At 35.9% G+C, this 25,280-nt stretch overlaps 1 protein-coding gene across 1 annotated transcript in view; it reads right to left on the minus strand.

Moving 5' to 3' along the window:
* Nucleotides 1-303: 303 nt before the first annotated feature.
* The window catches only part of SH3BGR (SH3 domain binding glutamate rich protein), a 92,647-nt gene continuing 67,670 nt past the window's right edge, over nucleotides 304-25,280 (minus strand). Inside the window, 5 exon segments of the mRNA XM_027843611.1 lie at nucleotides 304-679; nucleotides 10,718-10,766; nucleotides 10,768-10,817; nucleotides 18,036-18,128; nucleotides 19,326-19,400. Coding sequence (XP_027699412.1) covers nucleotides 614-679; nucleotides 10,718-10,766; nucleotides 10,768-10,817; nucleotides 18,036-18,128; nucleotides 19,326-19,400 — 333 coding nt within the window. The 3' untranslated portion in view covers nucleotides 304-613.

A 25,280-nucleotide genomic window follows, 5' to 3' on the forward strand; every position in this document is an offset into this window, starting at 1 on the left:
CAAAACAACAGATCTTCATGTAGAAGACAATACAGGTCACATCTGTCTTTTCTACCACACTTATACATGTAGACATCACCACTAACAGTCACTTACAAAGAATTAAAATAGATATTATGAATACATTAAATATCTACAAAATATAGTACTAAATAAAAAATTTTAAACATCACAATATCTATGGAAAATATTAGCCCATGTATAATTATGCAACATGTAAATTAAAGTACTGGCAATTGAGATTATAAATAAGAAAATGAGGCTTCTCTGGACAAAGGCATGACTTTACATCAAAAGCTTTTATTTAGACCATTGTACACTGTAACATATTCAAAATTGTTCTGACAGAAGCAGCATAAGGCACATGTACAGGAAACACCCTTAGAATCTCTTGGGCTGAATTTGAGCTAGTTCCATAGCTTGGAATAAATTTTTCAGGTTATTATTAAAGTGTGCTCATTCATAGCAAACACATCTATGTGAACCAAACGTAAATTTATGTTATATATCCATATTTTCTTTCATATAGATATAGACAATATACATCTACCCACATATATGGCACAGCAACTCCTCAATGTAGCACTGATATATTAAGAAATGTGTCTAAACCTCAGGCCATCTCATTTTGCTGGGGCAACATTGATGAAACATAGTGGCATGGCTTGTACTTCACTTCCTAAAGGGAAAGGAAAACATTTAGGGAGAAGAATACTTTTAGGATACTCTTTTAATATTCATTACAGTCTTGATTATTTCACATGCATTAAATTTTCTTCTGTGCTGTGAACTAACATTCACTCCAATACAAGGGAGGAGAATTAAGTTTTCCATATTAAAAACTGTCCTAGAATTATATCTACTTTCAATAAACACCACACTAGAGCAGTAGTCTCCAAAGAGGGAGAGCTATGCACCCCAGAGGTTTCTTAAGATGATTGATGGGGGTGCAGGAAGAAAGTATGGGAAAGGCATCTTTCTGTTCCCACCACTACCATTTTCTAATAGAGGCAGCTCTCCCTGGTGGGCTATAGCAGCATCATTGAATATGACAGCAGATGGCTCTTCTATCTGTCCTCCATCACTCCTTCTCTCCAAGGGCTGGAAAGATGTAGTGGCAGTGGGGACAGATGCAGGCTAAGTGATATAGTGACAGATGTGAGAGGTGGCAGTAATAAAGTTGGAGGTGGCAACAATAGACAAGGAGGTAGAGTAGCACATGAATAGCCCCTAGGAACAGCCAAGCCAAATCAAGGGGACCCAGCGGATTGAGGGAAGATGACAATCAATTGGCAGGCATTTAGTAGTCACCTACTACATGACAGAGACTGTGCTAGGTGCAAAGATGCAAAGACAAAAGTGAAACAGGCTATCTGCCCTCTAGGAATTTAGCACCTTCCCCAAGCCTTGAAGGACTAAGGAGATAGTTTCCTGGAAGTTAGTCAGTGAGTTAGTGAGAACTCTCACTATAGCTATGCTATAGTACTCTCAGTCAATTCCTACTCTCTCTCCACCCACAAGATCTCATACTTTCTTGTCCCTAAGTCTCGAACAACCAAGATTGAACATTTCTTCCCCATAAGGAATGAGTACCTCATTAGTCCCTAGAATGCTTGCATATTATTTTACAAGTGTAAACAAAGTGTAAACAAAATAGCTAGAGGATAATTTGAGGAGGAGGAAGGTACTACCAGCCAGAATCATTAGGAAAAGCTTCATGTAGAAGTTTGGGCTGACCTAAACTTTGAAGGATAGTAGGGATTCTAAGAGGTGGACATGAGAAGGGAGCATATTAAAGGCATGGTGAAAGGCAGTGCAAAGACAGAAATGGGAGACAGAGTATATAAGGAACAGTAATAATGTCAACTTGGTTGGACTGAAGAGCATATGAAAGAGAGTCATGTGTAATAAGGCTATAAAGGTAAGGTGGGGACAGGTTACAAAGGGCTGTAAATGCTAAACAGGATACAACAATGGAAAAACCTGAGAAGAAGAGAACCATGACTGGGAAAATTATTCCAAAAGAACATCTCTAACTAATATGGATATCAAGATATCAAAAAAAAGCAATAAATTAAGTTGGAAAATCATAGGAGACAGATTTTAGTGTCCACAACTCTGAAGATAACCATAGAACAGTTTTGTTCTGTGGAGGGAAAAAAGTGAGATACTGAGTTTTCATCTCCTAAACAGATCTCAGTCTTCTAAGTTGACTTTTCCCAGCTCTCTAAGATTTGCTTCTATCATTCCAATAGATGTGGTTGCTGAATGAGTCTAGAGTTGCTACAGATGCAGCAAAAGAAAATGAAAGTGTTAATGACTGAGTATACAGATAAGATACCCTTGAGAATAGTCTCCATTGTGATCTTTGATGCAGCCAGCCATCCAGTGCGACACAGAAGGACTCAGGCCATGTTTCTCAAAGGCTTGTCAGAAAAATTAACTCCCCATTGCAACCAGTTGTAGACTATTAGTAAAAAGAGCTAGACTTGCAAAATTTAGATACTCCTCATAAAAAAGGAAGATAACACTTGAACACAGAGGTTCTTAACCATTTTTTATCATGGACCCATTCGGCAGCCTGGTGAAGTCTTTGAACCCTTTCTAAGAATATTTTAATGCATTAAAAATGCATAGGATTACAAAGGAAACCTATTATGCTGAAATAGAGGATTAGAACCCCTCCTCTAGACCTAACTCAGACATCTCAAGACCTCAAATCCAAGCAATGGGAAGATGACCCAAGATGAAAATGTTCCTACAAAATTCTGTGAGGCTGAAGAAAAAAAAAATTTGGAATCTAAGTAGTAATGAGATATATACAAAAAATTTTACAGAAAAAGAGCTTCAGGATGTGGCAGGAAAGCATAATTTTCAAATGAAAAAAGTCTGAGAAATTATGGTTGCCTTATTATTTATGTGTGAATTAAAAAGGGAAACATAGAACAAGGCCAGTAAAACCTTCTAAGCAAACCCTAAATCAAGTGTTCCACCACAGTTACTGCAATACTGCTTACTTTGGTAATTCATACAATAGTTGACATAACAAATCAAAGAGGCTCATTTCAATCAATCATTCTTTTTGGCCTAGAATTCTAACCTGACATCCTTAACCAAGTGAAACACTGTCCCACATACCATGCTTCCCATTGGTCAATAGTAAGATCCAAGTGTTTCACTTAGCTCCTAGTGCTTTTCTACAGAAAACCAAGTGCTACTGATTAATAAGATGTCACAGGAGCAAGGTATGATTGACATATGTATGCATTTTGGAAAACTAAATTATAAATGTTCATAAAAATTAAAAAATAAGAAATTACATTTTGTTACTATTTAACATAAATATTTATACTGATGCCTTCAATAAGTTCATTGCATCAGAGAGTCACATGCCATGTATGTCCCTCAATGTATGCTGAGAAAAGAATGGGAGTTTCACAAAATGAAGAAGTTAACAGTGGTATCCTCAGTCCTTTCACTTTTGACATATTATGATATATTACTGTATCACAAATATTAAACCAAGATTCTTAAAAAGAATAAAACATTCAGTTACATTGCCATCACTAAAAATATTAATATTGTTTTAGTGAAAAGAATACTTTAGTGACAGCAAAAAGGGATTTTGAATCAGTTGTAAATAAAAATTGCTTTGAAAAATTTTATTTCATTTTCTCATCTTAATTCCTATTTTGTGTATGCTTTATAATATACATTATATATGAGTACAGTAGGAATTGCATATAGTAAACAAATAAGCACATATTAGAAATGAGATCTCAAAATTTTTTTATTGATACATATATGATCAAAGGTATACTAACTGGTTTAGGGAGCCAAATATGTCCCTCAGGCTAGATTTTACTCTCTCCTGGATAAGGCTATAAAAGGATTTGGAAAAAATCAAGTTTATGCTTAGGCTATATTACTTAATACTTAATGAATTATTATAATGAATGTTCAAATCTCATTTTTACATAGATACTACTTTAAAAGAAATAGTTTTATAAAATGAAAATATCTGGTTAAGGAGATTTGAATGATGTTTATGAACATTTTGTTGATTTTTTTGCATTTTATATCAATAAGAAGGGAAAGAAAGCATATTGTCACATTTTGTTTTATCATCATTCAAGTGATGGAATATTTTTTCCTAGTTAATTTCTTCAGGTCCATTGTCAACTTTCATTTTTCCAGAAATTGGTTTTGACGTAGGAAACAACATGATTTTAAGAAATAGTATGGGAGACTTGGGTTCTATTTTCAGTTCTGACAATAACTAGCTGTAAGGCCTTGAGCAAATCACTTAGCTTCCTATGTCTCAGTTTTCCTATCTATAAAATGAAAATATTAGACTGATATCTAATGTTCCTTTTGCCTTACTTCTATCCTCCAAAAATATTTAAAATATGACCTTATCTTAGGAATAATCTAAAAAACAGTCACCAAGATTTTCAAGATTTTTAGAAATTTTAATAGCTCTCCCTAAGGCAATATTTTTCAAAATTTTGCAAAATGGAAAGTCACAGATTTCCAAGAAGGTTTCAAAGTGTTCAGATACCAGTTTCAAATAGGTTCCAAATAGCAGGTTGGTAGTGACAGTATTTATTAGCAAAATTGTACTTATTAGCATAATTTCCCAAATTTAATCACCAGTCTTTTGGTTTTTACCTTTGCCCTTTCTATACTATCCTCTTATTTTTACTTAATTCAGTCTACATTTTCGGCAGCCTATTGTGTAATCATGATGGTCCTTATCTCTGTTTTCTTATCATCACCTAACTGATGATAAGAAAACTTGACTTCCTTAAATCTTTGCTTTCTCAACACAAATTGAAAGTGATATTCCTGAAAGCACAGAGAATGACCATGTCATTCCCAGATCAATAAATTATAGTGGCTCCTTAGTAGTTCTAGGATAAAATATAAACTTCTTTGTTTGGCATTTTAAGTCCTTCAGATGTTCTAGCCTACCTTCACCTTACACTCCAGCCAAACTGACTTTCTTGCCATTCTTCACACACAACATTCCATATCCCAACTCTGCCTTTGCACAGGTTGATCTCCATGCCTAGAATATATTCTGTTCTCACTTCCACCTCTTCTTATCCTGAGTTTCCTTTAAAGCTTAGCTCGAGCATCATCTTCTACATGAGACATTTACTGATCTGACTATTCTGCATTATCATGATTTATTTTGCATATACTTATGTTAATTAAAGAAACAAGTATTTATTAATCACCTACTATGTTATGTACTATACTAGGCACTGGGGATATAAGTAACAAAGAATGAAATAATACCCACTTGCAATGAGCTTCATTCTAATATGTATACATGTTTCTTCCAATGAAATGTAGGCTCCTTGAGGGCAGTTGCATTTATTTTTGTCTTTGGGCTATATCCAGAGCCTAGCACAATGCCATATGTTGCTCAATTAACTGATCACTTACTGAACTAACAAAATAAAAGTGTTATTCCTTTTGTTGTCAAAAGCATGTAACTGCTATTACATTATCTTTAAATGGAAGTTTTATATGGCCTATACATGGTCGGTAGAACCTTGGTATTGCCAAGGTAATGTTCTAGGGAACAGCTGATTTCAGGAGAATACAAGATAGAGTATAACTCATAGTACTTACATATTTCTTCAGGTCATCAATATTAACTGATGTGAAGGACTACTTTAAAAATTTGTGAACTTTTTTTTTAACTGTTGAGACTTGTGATTTCATCAATGTAGAAAACTTCTGGTGAGAGAATTCCTTCTACCAATGCAGATCAGCAACTGAGGCAGGACTTTGAACACAAGGTACCTTGGTTTCTCTTTCTGTTCTGCCATTGTGGCCCCTCAATGATACATCATATGACTGCAGGAACTTTCTTCCCTTATAAACAATGGGAGTGGTTGTTTTTCATTTTAAGGAAAATGGCTATTTAAAACCACAAAGTGACATAAGCTTCCCATGAATAACTAAACTCTTTGCTTTCCAATAAAATCCAGAATCAGGGTTATAGATTATAGGCATAGAGCTTTGAGGTACTCACAGGTCAACTAGTATAGTTCCCTTCATTTTACAGATGACGAAAGTGAGGTCCAGAAAGGCTGTGATTTTCCCAAGATTATGGAGGTAACAGGCATCAGAGGTGGGATCTGAATACAGATTCTTTACTTCCAGAGCCATGTACGTGTATAGAAATATACATATATAGTTTTTTAAAATGTGATAAAGTGGTAAAGCATTTTAATACTCAAACTCTAAAGAATATAATTTAAGTCACAGTTGATGATTTACAAATAATGTCAAGACCCTTCAGTGTCTTAGGATCATTATGAAAATCAGTTTTCACTGGAATGTAGGTATGTGTTTAGCTTGATTTTGGCATGACTTTGACAAATAAATTAGTCCCATCCATATTAAGGGAAGGGGGGTAGAAAGGTGCGAGGTCTGGGATGCCACTGTCACTAGCAGTAAGGTCTAAGAGACTGAGATACACGAAGAGTAAAAGGTCAGGAGTCTAGGAGTGAAGCTGTGTGACCAAACAAAACACAAGTCACCAGTCAGAGCTCTATTGTGGCTGAGTTTGGAGCAACCGATTCCTCTCTCCCTCTTCCCTTTCTCTCTGTTAGTCCCAAAGGGCAGTGAATCTATCTTCCTAAAATATATCTTCATCCCTGGAGAGTTGATTTCCTCTTTCTGCTTACCTGTCTTTAAAGTTTGCTTTTAAGAGAGTCTCTTTCTTTCTGTTCTGTGAAGTTGTAAATATGAATAAATAATTCTCTTTAATTTGCTCCTGCACCCCCAGTCAAAGAAAGACAGTGTTTTGCTGGAATAACAAAGTGTCAATCTCTCTCTCTGCTCCTGGGTGGTCTACTATTGTCTCTTTCTGCTGTATTCATACAATCACACAGCTAGGCTAGCGATGAAATGGTTACTCGTTTTTATAATAAAAGCTGAGCTTAAACACAAGTAAGCATAAAGGGTAAATGACCTCCCAAGAAATGAGGATAAGTTTTGGGACAACCAGGACACTCCCCTTTGGGAGACAGGGAGAAAGGAGGGGCACATGATCAATCAACAGTTCCAATCAGAAGTCCAAATGGTTTTAGCAACACAGCTCTACCTCGTACCTCCTGTACCCCATTAAACTGTGAGCTCCTTGAGCACAGGGGCTGTTTTTTGCCTTTCTTTTTATTGTCAGTGCCTAGCACTGTCTGTCACACAGTAGGCTCTTAATAAATGCTCATTGGCTTGTCTTGATCTCTTTGGCACTGTTTGGTCACAGAATATCTCAATTAGCTACTCGTGACTCTCTCTCTCATCTTCAAATGACAGGATATCTCCCCTGCTTCTTGTCATTTTGGATCTGATGATAGTTTTCCTTAGCACAGGAGGTTAATACTAAAACTAATTATTTATATCTGTTTTACTCTTTATTGTATTGGATGTTTAGTTAAACCTAGGAAAAGGAAAGGTTCCATACATAGAGAGATGAGTAAAAGTTTATAGTAAAAAGTGGTTATAGTGGAAAAAAAATTTCTCAAGTTTATTTGATAGCTAATAGTTAATAACTAGAATGGGTCCCAGAGCTATAATTAATAGGATGTTACTATTTTATTAATTTATGAATAAATATAAATATATATTCATTGATTACCCTAAATGAGAACAAATAATGTAATTTTTTTTTTTGTCTTTTGTGGTGAGGCAATTAGAGTTAAGTGACTTGCCCAGGGTCACACAGCTAGTAAGTGTCATGTGTCTGAGGCTGGATTTGAACTCAGGTCCTCCTGACTCCAAGGCTGGAGCTCTATCCAGTGTACCACCTAGCTGCCCCAATAATGTAATTTATTACACAGCAAGCTAAAGGGTGAGGGTCTGGTGTGGTTGTAGACTGTTGCAGCATAACACATATTCCTCTCAACTTCCCAACTAGGCTACACATGAGGGTGGTCTTTAAAACTCTACTACCTAGGTATAAGCAATATAGATACACAATAAATGTAAGAAAATTTCAGCTGGTAGTATAGTAGATAGAGCACTGGGCCTAGAGTCAGGAAGACCTGAGTTCTAACCCAGCCTCAGACACCATCTGTGTTACCCAGGCAAGTCAATTCAGCTTTATTTGCTTCAGTTTCCTCAACTATAAAATGAAGATAGTAACAGCACCTAATTCACAGGATTGTTGTGAAGATCAAATGACATAATATTCGTGAAAATCACTTAGCACAGTTCCTGGCACATAGTAGGCACTATGGAAATGTTTATTCCTTTCCCTATTAGCAGGTGAGGAAACCAGGAAAGACTTCATGTAGAAGGTAAGATTTGAGCTTAACCTTAAAGAAAGCTAGGAATTAGGGGCAGGTAGGTGGCGCAGTGGATGGACCACCGGCCCTGTATTCAGGAGGACCTCAGGTCAAATCCGAGCTCAGACACATAGCACTTACTAGCTGTGTGACCCTGGGCAAGTCACTTAACCCCATTGCCTAGCCAAAAAAATAAATAAAAATAAAAATAAGAAAGCTAGGAATTCTAAGAAGTGGAATAGAGGAGGGAGTGTATTCTAGAACTGAGGGACAGCTAGTGCTAAGGCATTGTGAAGGTGGATGGAGTGCCATAGGTGAGGAATAGTAAGGAGGTCAGTTTGGCTAGTCTATAGTATGTATAAATCAAAGTAACATACGGTATCTCAAAAGTCTTAGCATAATTTTAAACTATTAAAGCTGCATGTAATAAGACTACAAAAGTAATATGTGGCCAAGTGGTGAAGAATATTAAATGACAAACAGAAGAGTTTCTATTTTATCCTAGAGGTAATAAAGAACCACTGGAGTTTATTGAGTAGGGGAGTGACATGATGAGACCTTCAGAAAAGCACTATGATAGCTGTGATGAGGATGGATTGGAAAGGGTAGAGACAGGCATGGACAGTAATTGGGAGGGTATTGCAATAGTATGGACAAAAGGTAATAAAGGCTTAAACTAGTGTAATCATCTTGTGAATAGAGAGAAAGGCACAAATGATAGAAATGTTTAGAATTATCAATAATAATTGTCAATTGATTAGCTATGTGGGGAGACTGAGAATAAAGGATTGAAGATGATATCCTGGAAAGACTGTAACCCCTTCAACAGAAACAAGGAAGTTCTGAAGAGATGAGGATTTTGAGGAAAAAACTGAGTGTTCTGTTTTGGATGTACTGAGTTTGAAATGACACCTAATTTGAAATGTTCAATAGGAGTTGACAATGTGAGACTGTAGCTCAGAAGAAAGATGAGAAGTAGATATATATATATATATATATATATATATATATTTATATGTATATGTGTATATATGTATATGTATATATATTTATATGTATATGTATATATATGTATATGTATATATATGTGTGTGTATATATATATCTATACACACACAGATCTGGGAGTCATCTTCACAGACATAATAACTGAATCCTTATGAGTTGAAGAGATCACAGAGAGAGGATAGAGACAAAGGCCCAGGAAAGAGCCTCAGGCATACTCACATTTATAGGATGTGACATGAATGCTGATCCAGAAAAAGAGAATGAAAAGGAGTTGTCAGATTTCTTTCCTTTTCAAGAAGGAAAACCAATAAGCTGCAGTATCACAAAAATCCAGAGAGGAGAGAGTCTCCAGGGAGAAAAGGTAGTCAGTCGTGTTAAGGATTCAGAGAGTTCAAGAAAGGCCATCATATTTGTTAATTAAAAGATCACTGGTAACTTTAGAGACAGTAGTTTCAGTTTAGTTATGAGGTCCGAAACCAGATTGCAAAGGGTTGAAAAGATAATAAGATGAAAGGGAGCTGAGGCAAGGAGTGTGGACAATTTTTATAAGAGTTTGGCTGAGAAGAGTATGAGAGAGAAAGAACAAAACATGAAAGAAATATTAGGATCAATTCAGAGGGTTTTTTTTCAAGGATGAAGAAGACTTGGGCATGTTTGCAGGGAGATTAAGGGGAGGGATGGAGGAAGGGAGAGAGGAAGACAGAGGGTAAGAGCAGGAAAGAAGGAGAAGAGGGGGAGTAGCTGAGAGGAAGAAGGGGGAGAAGGAGAAGAGATTGGTGAGTGGGAGTGGGTAAGAGGAGAAAAGGGGGAGAAGGAAAAGGGGAAAGGGGGAAAGAGAGAGACAGAGAGACAGAGACAGAGACAGGGGGAGAGGAGAAGTTTGCTAGAGATGACAGAAAGTGGGTGGGATCAATAGTACAAGTAGAAGCTTTGTCAAGGAGAAGAATGACCTCTACCTCAACGAGTAGAGTAAAAGAGAAAATGGCAGGTGATAAGATGTTTTGAGATGGACAAGAAAAAGTACATTGTAAATGCTCTCTTTTCTCAGTATAGTTTAAGACAAGGTCTGCTGAGTGGAAGGGGAGAGAAGGAAGTGTGGAAGGTTGAGGACAGCAGATAAAATTGGGAAAAGCTGTTATGGGGAAGTTACAGGGATTCAGTTAGGGAGGAGTAAAAGAAATACCTTCTTGCAGTGACAGCTAGATAACATAAAGTTGTAGTGAACAATTGACATGGCTGTGTGACCTTTCGAATTTTAGAACCAATGCCTTAGAAAAAGAGACCAAGACACATTTAAATGGCCCATGTTGAGATTTGTTTTTCTGACACTGGAAATTTAATATCAATGGCTCATCACAGTCATTCCTGGAATAATTTTTTTCAAGCAAATAAACAAATACCTGAGAAACTTGAAGAAATGAAGCATGAAAAGAACTAAGAGTCTTCTGCCTCTTCTTCCTCTTCTGCTTCCTCTTTTTCTTCCTCTTCTGTGGTCCCCTCCTTATTTAAATAAAAGATAACAATATTATTTACAGATATTCCTCAAAATTAAAGTAGTAAAGGGAACTGAAAAAACCTTGACCAAAAAATGTATAAAAATAAGTCTCCCTACCCTTTGAAATAAGATTACACAATGTGGACTTTTACTACATAGGAATGCAGCATAATGCCTCTAAGATAAATAAATCCAGTGTGTTTCATTCGTTTTTCTTTAAAATATAGCTTTGACTCATAATATTAACAAATCAGCTGCATGTCAGAGAATTCTTTTACTCAGAACATTTGCTTGGAAAAATCTGAAAGTTACAACATAACTAATATAGGAACATGTTTAGTATGATTGTACATGTATAACCTTTATCAAATTGCTTGCCTTCTCAATAAGGAGGGAGGGAAGGAAAGGAGAGAAAGAATTTGGAGCTCAAAATTTTTTTAAATGACTGTTAATTTATTTTTACATGTAATTGAAAAAAATTAAAAGAAAAATCTAAATATAGTATAGAAGACTGAAAAACCAATGGGAGGCAGTAAAAGAAATTTAGCATTTTGTTATATTTGACAAAGCATATCAGTTTAGGATCTACTATATTCTACAGCAAAAAGCCAACCAATAGACCAGAGTTATCAATAATCTATACAGTCAAAAATTAGTCCTAAATCAGATTGGACATTTAAAAATTTTAGAGTAAGTTTGCCTAGCACTGTTACTATTGTTTGCAAACATAACTCCCCTGCCATCATCTTTGCAGACTTTAATATTAATGTTCATGACACTTTTAACACTGTAACTACACAATTACTCTAACTCCTCAAATCCAAATACCAACTTCTCTGCCCTACTTCAGCAACAACCAACATAGCCTTTACCATTTTACTGAACTGTACCAGTTCTAAGACTCAGCTAGGATTTCAAAATTCTGCACTCTATCTACACCCTTCTATCCACTCACTTCTTCCACTAAACCTATTCTTATTTTTTTCTAATTTCTCACCCATTCTCTTACTTCACTGAGAATAAGACAAGTTGATACAAACTCTTTCAATTTTCCCTCTCCACTCCTTAAAATTTCTCATGATCCTAACTCATACTACTTTAATACATTGCCAAACTACATCAGCTCCCTGGGGATGACAGCGCCTTTTCAAACATTTGCTTTTGACTCCATAAATTTTTCCTTTACTTATTTCTATCCCTTCATTTGGTTTGATACATACAGACTTGTGACTTTTTTTGGCCCTATCTATTTAGCACTTTAGAATCAGAGATCTGCCTTGCCCCAAATCCCTAATTATCTTTCTCATTTCTTCTGCCACTGGCATGGAAATTGGATTTGAATCTAGGATTCATTTCCTCTTTTCCTTTTTACTGCCAGCCACATAGACCATTAAAATGGGTTTTTCTGTTTATAAGGAATAAAAAGATAATATAAAATTATAAATAATATACCAGAGTAAGACTTCACAGAGGACATGGAAACCAGAGTGAGCTTAGAAAGAAAAGAAGAATGGAGTCTGATCCAAGAATAATGATAACATGAGCAAAGGCACAGAGGAAGGAGAGGTCAAGATGAAATAGAAGTTAGTCAGTCAATAAACATTTACTAAGTATCTATTATGTGCCAGGTACTGTGCTAAGGGCTAGGGGGACAAAGAATCAAAAGACAACCCGTGACTTCAAGGAACTTATAATCTAATGGGGAAGACAACAAGCAAACATATATGTACAAATAAACTACATATGAGCAGCTAGATGGCACAGCCGATAGAGTGCCAGGCCTGACATCAGGAAGACTCATCTTCCTGAGTTCAAATCTGGCCTTAGACATTTACTAGCTGTGTGACCTGGGGCAAGTCACTTCACCCTGTTTGCCTCAGCTCCTCATCTCTAAAATGAGCTGAAGAAGGAAATGGCAAACCACTTCAGTATCTAAGAGTCAAACATGTATGTGTCATGGCTAAAAATGACTGAACAACAAAAAATCAGAAGTAAATAGGAGAGGAGAACAGTGGATAGTCCAGTTTATCTGAACATGGGATGGACTAAAATAAGCACAATGAAATAAGAAAGGAAAAGTAGGTTGATGGAAAACTGTGGAGGGCTGTAAATGACAGGCTATGGAGCATATATATTTTTTGGTAGGCCATGAGGAGCCATTGAAGGTTTCTGGCATTCTAATATGTACTAGCTTCTAAGCTATCAATTGCTCTTGTCAAAGCTACCAACAATCAACTGACAAATTGGATGGTCTTTTCTCTGTCTTCATCGTTCGTGACATGTTGATCACTCTCTTTCTTGGATACTCTCTCTTCTCTATGTGTTTATGACACTAGTCTTTCTGAGTTTTCCCTCCCCCTTTCTGACTGCCCCTTCTCCTTCATCAATTGCCTCCTACACATTTCAAACTTGATGTCCCAAAGACATTTCAAATAACATGTACAAAAGTGAACTCATTATCCTTCCCCAGAATTCCTCCCCTCTTCTACACGTCACTATTTTGGTAGAAGGCATTACTATTCTTCTACTCTCCCAGGTCCATAAACTGTGCATTATCTGTGACTCCTTACTCTCCCTCATTCCACACATCCAGTTGGTTGCCAGATCTTGCAATTTCTACCTCTACAACATCTATCACATCTAACTCCTCACAGCTACCACCTTAGTGCAAGATTTAATCACCTTTTGTCTGGATTACCGTAAGTGTCCTGCTTGGTCTCCCTGCCTCAAATCTTTTCACAATTCAGTCCAAAATTTTTTTTCCTTATGTGCAAATCTGACCATGTCATTCTCCAACTGGCTCCTTATTGCCTTTAAGATAAAATAAAAACAGCTATGTTTAGCAGTTAAAGCCCTTCATAACGTGGCCCTACAGTCATCTTTCCAGCATAACTCTCACATCTGCATTCTGAGATCCAGCAAAATTGATCTTCTCTCTATTCTTCATCCATAGCAGTCAATTTCCCATCTCCATGCCTTTTCGCTGGTCATTTCCCATACCTGGGTTGTAGTCCTTCCTTACCTCTGCTTCAAAGAATCCCTGTCTTCTTTCAAGAAACAGCCTAAGCATCAACTTCTACGTGAAGCCTTTCTTGATCCTCCAATTTGCTAGTGTCCTAGCTCTTGAACTACCTTTTATTTAAATATTTTGTATGGATTAGTGTAATGGGCGACTGGCAATGATCTTAGCTCTTTTGATCACACTCAAAATGTGAACATCTGATTCATTCCTCACATGGACTTTTCAAGCTGTATTTTATAAAAGGTTTTCCTCTTCATTTAAGATAATCATGTAGACTTGAATTTTTCTCTTATAAAGAAAATCTATTATGTAATGCTCCTTCTGAACTACTCTCTCCAACTCACACTAACACTCATAGGCTGGGTATCCAGAGGGAAGCTTCTACTACTCTAAGGTTCTAGGAGCAGTTTATTGAGTTGCTCTTCCAAAAGAATTGCTCATAAGCCACCACTAGTGTGCTTCTCATTTCTCAGCTAGGATTCATAATTAGCTCTTAACTGATACATTCATTCAGATGGTAAAGTAAAACAAAATTTTCTCCCCATAAACCTGGGACACACTGTCCCATAAATATACACTCCCCCTATCAGAAGAACAGTCTTAAACTTAGAGTATAATCATAATGAAACATCCATGAGAAGATACATACAGGAAAGGGCACTCACAACTCCTGGTGCTGAAGGGTGTAGAAGTTCTTTCTGTCTTTATAGAGTCCTTGTGCTGAACTTTCTTGGGCAGATTTCTTAGCTCTCTTCCCAACATCTTGCTCCTCTCCATGACTCTCTTCTCTGCTGCCATGGATCCTGTTCCTAAAAGCTGCTTCCTCTCTCAATTTACTGATTTTTTATCTGTATTTATCTGTGCCCCCTCAATTGTGCATCAAACTTTCTCAAACTGATTAACTCTTAAATTGCTTGATGGATTATCTGTTACTATGTAACTGCTTAACACTTTGTTTGACACAAGAAATTCTCTGTCTCAAATCTTCAGGGGTCTCTTCCATAAAGCTCCTGAGCCTGCACTGCCTTGAACTAATGCCTTTAGGTCTTAGCTATTTAAAACCCTGCAAAAGTTCATGCAATTTTTGCTGTCCAACAAAGCTGATCCCTTTAATTCCATTAGAGAAAGGGCCTCTTAATGCTCATAATTACAAATGTAATAGGACTTCTGGGGTGGGAGAAGGGGATTGGTCAAAGATCAACTCTCCTAAAAACTGACTACCTTCCTTATATCAAATTATCTTTATGTTTCAGTTATGAATATCACATAGGCATTTCTAAATTTTCATAATAAGAAGAAAATATTGAATTACATTCCTTGGTTTCATATTTGCTGCTCTGGAAAGGAAAACGCTTGAATAAACCATGCCCCATACTATGTGAAGCTTTTCTTATGTAAAAAAGGTTAATACTTGAGGACATAGCTGAGTGTTATAATTTTAATCAGATACTTAATTAGATTCAAATGTGTTTACTAATAAATAATATCATTCAGAAATCCTAGCTGTGGAATTTCTGGTAGGCCTTGGCTGTTAGTATTATTGTTAAAATAGTTACTGACACTCTTAGTTTGAGTAATTCTCAGTGAAGAATTAATAGTTATTTGAATATGTGGTCATTAAAGGAATAGCCTGTTAACTGAGAGCTCTTGATATTAATTATGTTTGGGGCGGGGTTTGGGAGAGTGGGAATGACATCTATAAAGACGTGTAATATTGAAGTCTTAAATGGAGGCCACTGACTATGGTGTTTTTTATTTTCTATAGTAGTTACGTTTTGAAACCATCTATACTTTTCTACATAGGAATAATTTGCTCTTTAAAAGTTTAGTAGAATTATCTTATGGATCCATCTAGTTTTGGTGTCTTTTTGCAAGGAGGTTCTTCCTGGTTTTTCCTTTTGAGACTGGTCTATTTAAATCTAGTTCTTATTTAGGGAGCAGGTTTTAGAGTCAGGAGTGTTTGAGTTCAAGTTCCACTTCTAATACATACTGGCTGCAAGACCTTAAACAAGTTGCTTAACCTCACAGTGCTTTACGCAACTCTCTCTATGATTAAATGACAAGACACTTTGCAAATCAGTCAGTCAATAAACATTTATTAAGCACCTACTACACTTTGGAGATACAAAGAAAGAAAGGCAAGACAGTCCCTGCTCTCAAGGAGCTCACAGTCTAATGGCTAAAGACATGTAAAGAAGATGAAAGGGGGAGCAAGGGGAGGGTGGAAAGCTAGGGTAGTTACTCTGAGAGAAAAAAGAGAGCAGGATAAAATGAGGGGGAGGGAAGGGAATAAGCATTTACTTGCCAGGCACTATGCTAAACATTTTTTTCTTTTTTTTTTCTTTTTTTTTAGGCCAGTATTTCCTTGTTTATTCTTTACAAAAAAATGAAAACATTTGGAACAAATAATAAAAAATGATGTGTCATATCACAATGGACAACAAGTTATCTCAAACATTTTATATACTAATATTGTAGTAGATTGGTCATGAAGTATTCAGAAACATACTTACCCTTCTAATTAGAACCCTCCCCCAAAATGTAATCCACTGTTTCTATTACCTACAATATCTTTTCATTAGATACTTTAGATAGATTAGATACTCAAAGTAAAAAATAAACCTGATACCAATACGTCCACAAAGGCAAAAAGGGGTGAAGAGTTATGTGCAGTCCTTTTTCAGTTATTATAGTCTAATATTTTGCAACTTGTTTGGATAAGGAGTATTTTCCATTCAAAACAACGTGTCAAACAAAATCATTTTAATTAGGTAGTTACATACAGTATATACACTTTTCAGCCTAAAGAGAAAGCATACACTTTCATACAGGAATAAATACATATCCAGTAAACATGCAATGCATTCTCTCAGATATGTTAAACATTTAGAAAAATATAATCTCATTTGATCTTCACAACAGATCTTCAAGGTAGGTGTTATTATTATTTCCATTTTACAGTGGAGGAAATTGAGACAAAGAGAAATTCAGTGATTTGTTCAGGATCATACAGCTAGTAACTGCCTTGAATCTGGATTTGAACTTAGGTTTTCCTGGGTCAAGGCGCAGTGTTCTATCCATTGTGCCATCTAGCCAATGAAGTACAGAAAGTGCAACTGTGTACAAAATGATGAGATTGCACCATTGGTGCCCTCCTTAAATAGAGGATTTGAGAGAATATCACCACTATCTAACTTTTACCCTCTCTAATCAGAGGGAAATACATAAGTTCATCAATCTCACTTTTTTCTACCATGTTCAGAACCTTATAATGTTTTCTGCTCAGTAATGGCATTCTGAGGTATTTTTTCTTCTGCACACTACTGTTTGTAATTTTAGCATCATCAGAAGCTACAAGTTTAAAATTTGCATAACTGTCTCTTAATAAATGACTCTTTCAATGTGTTTACCTATATATTTACCATATCAAAGCATGTTCAGGGAGACAGCCATGACAAGTTGTATTAAGAATTGTCCTAGAAGTCAGAATGACCTTGATTCATTGGCCTTGTATCAGAATGACCTTGCTTCTGATACTTACAGGCTGTGGGACCCTAGACAATTCACTTACCTTCTCAGGGCCCCCAGGACTATAAAATTACAGAGCAGGTAACAATCTATATTGGTAGAAGGAATCACCTCATTGAAACTCCTCTATGCCAGTGAAATTAGAGGTCCAGTCCAAAAAAAAAAAAAAATAAAGCATGTACAGACTTCTAGACTTACCTCAACAACTACTATTTTACTACTGTAATAACTACTGAAGTATACATATGTCAAAATTTCAAAAATCTTAACTTTAATCATGTCTTCTTCACCTATGATACTAAAAACATAATCATAGATTGTTCAAATTTTATGCAAACCAAACTCTGCATATTTATGTATTTGATGGAAGAAAGGGGGAAGGGGGAGGTGCTGGGAGTAAGGTCTGGTTCACATTCAAACTAATAAGGTTTATATCACCATGAAATACAACCCTCGGTTCCAAGTCACAACTGGGATTATTTACTTAATCAACCCAGAAATCCTAGAGTGTCTAATTTATCACAACCTCTGAATTAGCAGCATCTAAATTTGAAAGAATTCTCAGTCCGTATCAAGAAAATACGGTCCTGAAGATTAAAAAATATTCGATGTCCCCATATTAACATGAATTTTTAAAATGAAAATTAAAAATAGGGAAAGGGAAACCACTTGCCTGTTTTACTTCTGATTCAGGAGGATTGTCTGCATCTTCATTGTCTTCTTTTGGCACCTCATCTTTTCCACTTACTTCAGCACTGTCTGTTCCCTGAACACAGAGGAAACATACAGTATAGTTAAGCTTAGTTAAGCTACCAAAATGTTGTACATAGTGGCATGACCCTTCCCTTATGTGGGGCAAAAGGTGGGAAATGTTCTGTTCTTACTTATTACATGTGTAGGATGAGAGCAGAGGTTTTTTTTTTTTTTCAGGCTAAAATATACCACCAACGCTATGGGATTCTGCTGCTGAAAGAAATATGGAACCAAGGCAGGAATGTGGGCTAGGGGTCTTGCCTCCTCTACTTACTTTTGTTTTGTGTCAAATTCATTTGCATGTTAAGTCAGAGAAGATCTTGGGAACTGGTAATTAACTATGATAGTTTCCAGGGATAAAAGATTATCTGGCTAATATTAAATATTTTCTTCTTAATCCTTATGCCTAGAGTAGAGTGCATAGTACTCTGTCCCAGTAAACCATCTGTATTTTTTTTTCTTATCAGACCTTCAATTTTATTGGCAGAAAGCAGTCCTGATAAGGAAAATTCTTTTACCATTGCAGGTGGGTATTTGCTCTGAAATTTACACACAGGTGCCTATAGCAGTAAGTGGTTAAGTAGGGGCAGTGGACAGAGCTCCGATCTTGGAGTCAGGAGGACCTGATTTCAAATCTGAACTCAGACACTTGACAATTACTAGGTGTGTGACCCTAAGCAAGTCACTTAACCCCGACTGCCTCACCAAAAAAAGAAAAAAAAGAGGATAAGTAACTTGTTCAGGGTTTCACAGCTCATGAAAGGGGATCATGAAAGCCTATGCCTTGGTGTTCTGGACCACATGGCCTTCTGACTATGTGGTACAAGAATGTGGATGGGGGTGGGGGAGTAGAGGAGAGCCCAGATAGTTGTAGATAGCAATGTGGAAACACTAAAATTTTACCAAATAGAAAACTAGCTGTTACATTAAGTTACTGTACTTATTTTAATCAAATCAAGCAGGTTAGAGAAGATAAGTTAAGGATAAGAAAGAGTTTCCAGGAGTTTAAATAAGGTGGTTATCGTAAGACAGCACAGGAAATCCTGAAGACTAGTAGATAAATCTTTGAAAAACTGATATGATCCAAGAAACCAGGTTGGGTAGAAACATCACAACCATCGAAAATTTTTAAACTGAATATATGGAAAGATGAGGACAAGAGTTTCTGAACAAGTTGAGGTTTGGGAGAGAGGATACAAAAAATTATTACTTCTGTAGTATTCTGTTCCCCTCCTCCAAGTTCTCCATTCGGAAGAGCTGATGTTTCCTCAGTTGCTTCTGCCACCTGTGTCACAGATAAAACCAAGAACACTTGAAAATATGGAAAACTCTAGAAAGGAATCTCAATACCTTATATTTATACAGCATGTAACATTTCTTTCAAAATATTTTTACTTTTATCATATTTTATCATAAAAGTGCTAGGTGATAGGTAGGGTAGCTATTATAGACATTTTGCAGATGTAGAAATTGAAGTCACAGGGTAAAATGATCTGCTCCAACTCAGAGGTCTACTAAGTAGGCAAAGAGGAATAGAATTAAGTCTCTACTTACCACTACTTTGACTAAATCATGCTGTTTCTAAGCCTATAAATATACCACAAAACTGAGAAGTCACTGATACATATTAAAAACATGTACCTAATTAGTCATTCCTCTTTCCTCCCTCTATTTTATTTTGGTAAAATTTGAGTAAGAGAATTATATCAGTACTCACAATGAATAATTCTGAGTATTCTCTGACACAGGGTATTTGTATCAGCTTACAAGCCTCAATACAAAACTGGCAATGAACTATCATAATTATTTTAAAATGCTTTTTACACATGGGGAAAACACTGAAAAGTTATGTTTAACCAATTTCAAAACAACTAGATGTATCCAATATTTCACATGATACTCAGCAAAAATACATTTTATCATTGTGATGATGACACTGGCAAGGTAACAGCTTTAAAAAAATCAATTGAATTTTTAACTGATTTTTTTCATCGGTAGCTTAACAATTTTCAAGCATAAAGTACTTAATATATTTTTAAAACATAGAGGAGGAAAGTGCCCTCAACTTCAAGGTTTTCTACAAATAAGAAAGTTGTGATGGTAGACAAACAAATACAACAAACATTTCCTCTTTGATTTTTTTGGGCTAGTCATGTACAAAGTATCAACCAATGCAGAGGCCATTTCAGATTGGTTAGAATAGATAATACGAATGAAAAGTTTTTTTAATTGATCTAGAATAATTTAACATACTTAGTAATGTGTGAAGCAAAATCAGTTGATTGTGAGCCTGTGCTCACAATCTATACTGGTAAGTTTTAGTCTTGGTCTTGGGACGCTTTCTATAATTTGTTTTATTATGAATAATTCTATAAAACTGAGCCGCTTGGGCTATTTTTGTTATTTTTAGCTAATTTATTTTTCATTTTATTTATTTATTATACATTTACTATATGTTACTCCCATTTCCCCTTTCTTTCTCTCAATTGAATAATAATAAAAGGATAAAATAAAAACCTCATAAATTGGGGTGTGCTGGTAGATGTTTACCATCTGGGTAGATAGATGCCTGGCCCTTTATCTACTGCACTGTCCAGCTGCCTCTAATGTGAATTCACTCACTCCTCATCTGTCTTTCAGAAGAATCCTTATTTTCTGAAGCTCAGAGACCTCTTCAAGGTGATTATGGTCTTTTTCTCTTCAAATTGTCCTACCTCACTTTCTCAACTATATCTCTCCTTTACCCCATCATATTCTGCTTTATATGCTTTACAGAATGCATATTTCTATTATTTCCCCCAATAGAATTTAAGCTCGAGAAGAGAGATTGTCATTTCAAAATTTTCTGAGTCTAACACAGTGTCTTATGTACTTATTTTTAATTTAATTGAGAAACAATGAAGGACAACTCTTTCCATAGCTAAATTTATTTCTAAAACAAATGGTAATATCTGAAGCAAAGCAAAACAATCACTTTAAAAACCCTGTTAAGATTTTAGAATAATAAGCAAATTTGAAATAAACCACCCAGGCCAGATAAATAAATATTTATAATACCAAATGAAGATCAAACAGGTAAAGCCTAAAGGCAATAGTTACAAAATAGGAGCAACTGGCAAAAAATTCAAAGAAAATCACACAGGTAGCTATTTATCAAGATTTTAAACTTTAAAGGTAGATAGTTCTATGGAAGTAAAGAATATTACAAGTTGCCAAGAAAAAAAAGGACAGTTAAAGGTACAAGAATGAGTGGCTATAGACTCTTCCTCAGACCTTAAAAAGAAGTGATAGAAACTCAAATCACTATCATCCAACCAAACTGTCCTATTTCTTTAAATATTTTAAGAATTAAGGGACCTGAAGTAATTTATCAACAACTCTATAAAATAAAACTGCATAAGAATAATACAGAGGCAGCTCACTGAATTGTAAAGAGGACAAAATATGGAGTCAGCAATTTTAGGTTCACCTCAGCTCTGCTACTTACTATCTGTATGAATCTGGCAAGTTACTAAATCTCTCTGTGCCTCATTATCTTCGTTTGTAGTAAAATGAAGGGGTGGGACAAAATTATTTCTCAGGTCAGTCCCTTTCAGTTACTTTTCCTATGACTTCAAGGCAGGTGAACTAGAGAATAAAGGAGAGAAATGAGTCTTTAAAAAGGTAGATTTGAACGATAAAAATGGGAAGGTCAATGATATAAAGAAAAATAAAATAGAAAGTCAGAAAATATGTTTTGAGAACCATAATCCAATTAAGCAAGATTTTATTATATACTATGGACAATAACTTGAAGTCAGAATAGATTGGAAAAAAAGAGAAGTGGCTTGCATTTTAGAAACCAAGCACTTCTTATAATGATCCCAAGCAGAACTCCAATGTAAAGACCAATATTTTCAATAGAAATGTTTTCCCAGCAATGTTAATGGACTCTTATAACATCCTGGTCTCTGAGGAATTAAAATTTCAAGTTAACCAAAGGGTACATATACTGAGTACAAGTAGGTTGTAATATTAAGCCAATAATGATGTAGGTTCAAGAAATTGTGTGAGAAATATAGAATTCTAGAATGGGATAAAAAGGTCCTCAGAGGCCATCTAAGTCAACCCCTTCATTTTACAGATAAAGAAACTGAGGCTAAGTGATTTGGCTAAGAACATGCAAATAAACGACAGACCCCCTATTTGAACCCAGGTCCTACAATGCTCTTTACTCTTCACCAAATATCCATTTTTAGTGACCAGGAAAAGTGTGGGCCAATAATATGGTGTAAAGAAGGGGCAAATAGACAGTGAGCGCTCCTTGCCTTCAAGGAACTAAAATAAGAGCTATCTTTGTTAGAGAGGGGGAGAAAATCCTTAAGGAAAATCACAGGGAACAATATTCCATAAGGTTCAGAGATCCCTCCGTAACAGTAAAGCCAGAGTCTCCTTGACAGATATCACATGATAACAGTGGATAGAGAACTGAATTTGGGAGTCAAGAAGACCTATGTTCAAACATCTTCTAGTTGTGAACCTGAGCAAATCACTCAACCCCTCTGTTCCCCGGTTTCCTCATCCATAAAAATGGAAATAGTCTTTCCAGGTTTTTCTGAAGTCTGCCTACTCATCATTTCTTATGGAACAATAGTATTCCACATACCACAACTTATTCAGCCATTCCCCAATTGATGGGCATCCTCTCAATTTCCAATTCTCTGCCACCCCAAAAAGAGCTGTTATAAATAGTTTTGTACATTTGGGTCCTTTTCCCATTTTTATGATCTCTTTGGGGTACAGACCAGCAAGTCAACCCCTGGTTCTTGATACATGACCAGCCTATCATCTTCCTATCATACAAATTCATAATGACAACCTTTATTACCATTCTTTTTCAGAGGTCTTTACTATATTATTTACCATGAACATACCCACCACACACTTCTCCATTGCCCTCTTTCTGAAATAGCAACACTGACTGAAAAGCTAGTATTGAAAAATGTGCCTGTACTTCCACGTGGTGCTTGGGGTAAGTAAAAAAGCTTTGCAATGTCATTAGAATACCATGAAGAGACATTAGAGCAAAACTCTGTGCAAGTTACCCCTCATCTCACAATAAATTCCCAAGGAATAAACTCTCTAGATAAAGATGTTGTGTCATTAAAAAATAGAGAACAGTGAATAAAGAATGAATTTATCACCAACACAAATTTTATTTTGGTCCAGGCCTGTGACTTTTATGGATAGGAGAACCCCCAGTGTGGAAACTCCCTCCCTCTACTAACGCAAATCAGCAATTTATCCATAACTTAAAGGTCTTACAGATTTGCCTGAGGCACTGAAAAGTTAAGTGACTTGTCCATGACTACAGGACCAATATGTACTGGAGGCAGCACTTGAGCCCAAGTCTTCTTGATTCCATGGCTAGCCACACTAGCTTTCAGAGAAAAGCTTCAAAAAATATGGTTTACATACAATATTGCACATATTATAAAAAGAAAAATAGGTAGTTTCAATTATATAAAATTTAACAGCTTTTGTACAAATGCAACTGGAAGAATAAAAGATGTGGTTGGAAAAAAATCATTAAACTCCCAAATAGTCAAGTGATCTGTGATTTCACAGTTTGAAAGTTCCCTCTAATAAAAAAGATTACAACCCATCCATGCTTATCTATGTTGTCCAACTTTTTCCACATGCCACCTAAACCACATGCTATGAGACAGCTTTATTCACTCACTCCTGACACTGCAAGGCTACCATTTTTGCTTTCTGGCTAACTACCTGTCATGCTTCACTTTCATTACATGACCAGCCCGGTTTCTCTTCCTATCATGTAATTTCTTCATGACATCTATTACTCTTCTCCTTTGGAGTTCCTCATTGGTTATATGTTGTAGTCTGCTCATACCCATAGTGTATCTCTCCATTTCCCATGTGTGATATTCATCCTTAACTCTTCAAAATAATTGTATTCTATATCTCACTGCCAGGTAGCGATAATAGTAGGATACTGGAATTAAGAAGATAGGCCTTTACTTTCATGGGAAGCTTGGAGTTATTAAAGAAGCTTTACAATTTGCTAAAGGCAATCGAGCACATTCTTTTCTTGCTTAATTTTGAGAATATATCATTGTTCACCTGGGAGTATCTGTCCCAGGTATACGTATTGATGGAGAACTTATACAGGTTTTCCATCCAAATGCATGTTGTCATCTAAACGATAGACATTCTTTTTTTTTTTTTTGAGAGATATTCTTCATCCACTTAGTGTTTCCTCTATGGATAGTCTGCCCAAACTCTTCTGAGAAATCTTTTCCAGGAAGTTCTGCAAAGGGCTGGATCTTAATGCAATTAGTACAATGTCATGCCAAACAGAAGCACTTGGAGGACCTTAGGGGAATCTCTCTTCAACTTGCTGATCTCCTGTTTCATAGTGTTAAACACATTTAGGGACCATACATCTTCTAATTTTACGTCTCACTTTATTTTTGTAATTAGAGGTCACTGAACACAGTTATTTCTATTGTCATATCTTCTATGGAACCTTGAATGATTTTGATGTACGAATGGGAGACATCTTGTAAGATAGTCTATAATACTGTGATTTGTTTCACCAAATCGTGTACTTTTTCATAATTAGCAAACAATAAGAATGATGGGATCTTTTATTCTCTACATCTTTCAGTTAATCATGAAAATGTGGTTCATTGTTGAATATCATTTGAGAAAGCCTATAATACCTTAATCAAGAATGCTCTTTATGCATTTAGAAATGACTCAAAAAGATTCTGCAGAAATGAAGAATAGGCATCCTGAGAACTGGGTTGTTCTCTCAGTTGCTTTTTCTCAACATTAATAAGGTCTAGTATTTCTCCACATCTTTTGCATCTTTTCCTCCTTTGGATATCTGATAAATCATTCCTTCAATGCCCACATAATTATATCACTTCCACCTTAAATCTTTTCTATATACACTTGGAACAAACTGGCTGCTTTTCCCATCTTTGCTCCCTTTTGTGATATTTTGACCTCCCACACCTGGAATTATGATGTTATATTCCAAGTATGGTGGTTCTATTGTCTTTGAAGGAAAAAAAGTTTGTCATAATGTTTTTTTTTAACAAATCTTTGCATTTTTCTTATGTTTGTTGTGCTCCTTCCATTTTCATCATAAATTCCC

Source organism: Vombatus ursinus, unplaced genomic scaffold (assembly GCF_900497805.2).
Source record: "Vombatus ursinus unplaced genomic scaffold, bare-nosed wombat genome assembly UNPS02014924.1, whole genome shotgun sequence".
Lineage (NCBI taxonomy): Eukaryota > Metazoa > Chordata > Mammalia > Diprotodontia > Vombatidae > Vombatus > Vombatus ursinus.